This window comes from Octopus bimaculoides, chromosome 5 (assembly GCF_001194135.2).
Source record: "Octopus bimaculoides isolate UCB-OBI-ISO-001 chromosome 5, ASM119413v2, whole genome shotgun sequence".
In the NCBI taxonomy this organism is placed as follows: Eukaryota; Metazoa; Mollusca; class Cephalopoda; order Octopoda; family Octopodidae; genus Octopus; species Octopus bimaculoides.
The window spans coordinates 4627498-4630287 of record NC_068985.1 but is presented as its reverse complement, the minus strand read 5'-3'; the positions used below and the strand labels follow the sequence as shown (position 1 = coordinate 4630287).

At 36.9% G+C, this 2790-nt stretch overlaps 1 protein-coding gene across 2 annotated transcripts in view; it reads left to right on the top strand.

The window, feature by feature from the left end:
- LOC106867821 (SCY1-like protein 2) overlaps positions 1 to 2790 on the top strand; it is a 50951-nt gene that overhangs the window by 10385 nt on the left and 37776 nt on the right. For both annotated transcript variants that reach the window (XM_014912844.2, XM_014912843.2), the window contains exons 5-6: positions 915 to 1064; positions 2131 to 2340. In XM_014912844.2, coding sequence (XP_014768330.1) covers positions 915 to 1064; positions 2131 to 2340 — 360 coding nt within the window. The remainder of the gene's footprint in view (positions 1 to 914; positions 1065 to 2130; positions 2341 to 2790) is intronic.

Sequence of the window (2790 nt, the reverse complement as noted above, 5' to 3'; positions counted from 1 at the left end):
CCATGATAGATCGCTGACCACTACATTTATATATTTTTTTTCCTTGTTTTTCTCCTTATTTCTTTCTGTTGAAGAGCATACCTCGAAATGTTAAAGACTTTCTCTATTTCCGAGCGTTAAACTAATACATCCTTTTGTTGTTTACACCACCTGTCCTCGTCTGTTGTTGTTTTTTTCGTAAATTCTCCCATATATATATAAAGGAATACAAAAAACGGGACAAGAATGCAAAACATCCAGACAGATGATACAAAAGAGGGACAAGAAAAAACATGTTCGGATCATTCGAACTTTTTATATGTTTGTTCCCTCACCATCGCTTGACAACCGATATTGGTGTGTTTACATCCCAGTAACTTAGTGGTTCGGCAAAAGAGACTGATAGAATACGTACTAGGCTTAGAAAGAATAAGTCCTGGGGTCAATTTGTTCGACTAAAAGCGGTGCTCCAGCATGGCCACAGTCAACATGACCGAAACAAGTAAAAGAATATTATTACATGGTTTATTTTCAAAGAGGAAAAAAAAAACTGAAAACAAAGCAAATTCATTTTAAAGCGCACGCGCGCACACACACACACACACACACACACACACACACACACACACACACACACACACACACACACACACACACACACACACACTCACACTCATTCATAAGGGAGATAACTCATATTATTGGAATTGGAATGAAACCTGCCACTCTGACTGTTACTATACCTGTTCCTCTCACTTTCATTTTACTTCTCCTACTGTTACTCTTTTCCCTCTATTTTTTTCTTGGGCATTGACTGCTGCCCTTTCTTCTTAGCCTGACTGCAAATAAATACACGTGGCTAATTGTTTGTGGATCACTGACCTGAATTTATGGAATTTTTGGGTTTTTTTTTTGTTTTTTTTTTGTCTCTGCAGCTTGTTGAAGCATTGGCCTTCTTGCACAACGATGTCAATATGATGCACCACAACATCTGTCCTGAATCAATCATTGTAAACAAAAACGGGGCCTGGAAACTCAGTGGGTTTGAATTCTGCATTTCCAGTAACAACAAATCTAGTCAAAATGTAAGTTTCTCAGCATTTATAACTCTCAAATTACAACAGGTACGTAGTCCATTTTTTGTGTAATAGTGCATTGTTGTACCATTCAAAACTTTTTATTCTTTATAATGAAAGCAATTAATAAACTATAGCATATTTTGGAAAGACTTCCTCCCGTCCCCAACCATTTCCGCCCAATTTTTTTTTTCTTCAAAAACCCCCGTTTTCGGATACAGAGATTCTGGAAAATTGTCAAAAATCAGCATTTTGAAATTTTGCCCCCCATTCCCCACATTTCTTCATTTTTTACTTTTTCCCTAACCCCCTAACCCTAACACCCCCCCCCAACCCTAAACCCTACCCCTAACTCTAAAACCTTAACCCTAACACCCTGACACTAAACCTAACTACAAAAATTTTTGGAAATTGTTTCAGAATCATAATCTCCATTGCATGCGAAAAATTGAAAGTCTTGAAATTTAAAATTTAACTGTCTTTAACCCTTTTGTTACTGTATTTCTGTTGAGATGCTCTGTGTTTCTTTCAGTTAATTTAAAATATAACAAAGAATCTAGTAAAATAACTTAGTTATCATTCAGCTTGTGTTAGGAACATAAATTGTGACTAAGGTTTGGTGGAAGATTTGAATTCAGAACTTATGAAAACGAGACATTTGTACTCAGAGCCAGAGGTGGTTTCAGCCAGGTTGGTAACGAAAGGGTTAAGCCATCCTATTTTCACAATACTTCAGCGTCCCTTTCCAGTCCCCCTAAAATCGTTTTGTGGCCCCCTTTGGAACCACAGACCCCAGTTTGAGAACCACTGATCTAAAGCAAAATGGTTTTCATAGACCCTTAATTTACTACTGTGGGCCCCCAATTTACCATTTTGCTTGTGTGAGCTCCTAAGATTCTTCTCTGAATCCCCAGGGCTCATATGGAGCCCAGATGAAAACCATTGTTGTACATCATGCTAGTAATGTCTGATGCTGTCGATTCTGTGGTGTTTGATGTTTTTATTTTGTTTCTTCACTATTATTATTTACTTTTTAATGTTTTTTTTATTTATATTTTCCAAAATCTTTCTTCAGTTTGATTTTCAAGAATGGGAAATTGATTATCCACCTATTTCCCAACCTAAACTGGATTATTTGGCTCCAGAATATTCTTTAACGATGACCTGCAGCCCGGCAAGCGATATGTTCTCTCTTGGAATGCTTATCTACACTGTATGCAATAATGGTAAATCTTTATACGAATGTAATGATGAGTTGAGGCAGTTTAAAACGAATATTGACGTAGTAAGTCAGAATACATTTTAAAATTTCCTATTTGATCTCTTGTTAATAATATTCAAAGTAATTGTTTTAGAGAACACAAAACCATAGAGAGATGCCTTCCATCTGCCCAACGCTTATTTCACTCTTTCATTGTCTGCATCCATAATTTCTCTTCAAAGATTATGCAAATGATTAAATTTCTCATCTATTTAGTGTATTTCCTTTTCTTAATGGGTTTCCATTATCATCATCATCGTTTAACGTCCGTTTTCCATGCTGGCATGGGTTGAATGATGCCACCAGCACAGGAGCCAGTCAGGCAACAGTGGCAATGATCCTAGTCTTTAAATAATTTCTTCATCATCATTTAATATCCGTTGTCCATGCTGGCATGGGTTGAATGATGCCACCAGCACAGGAGCCAGTCAGGCAACAGTGGCAATGATCCTAGTCTTTAAATAATTTCTTCAT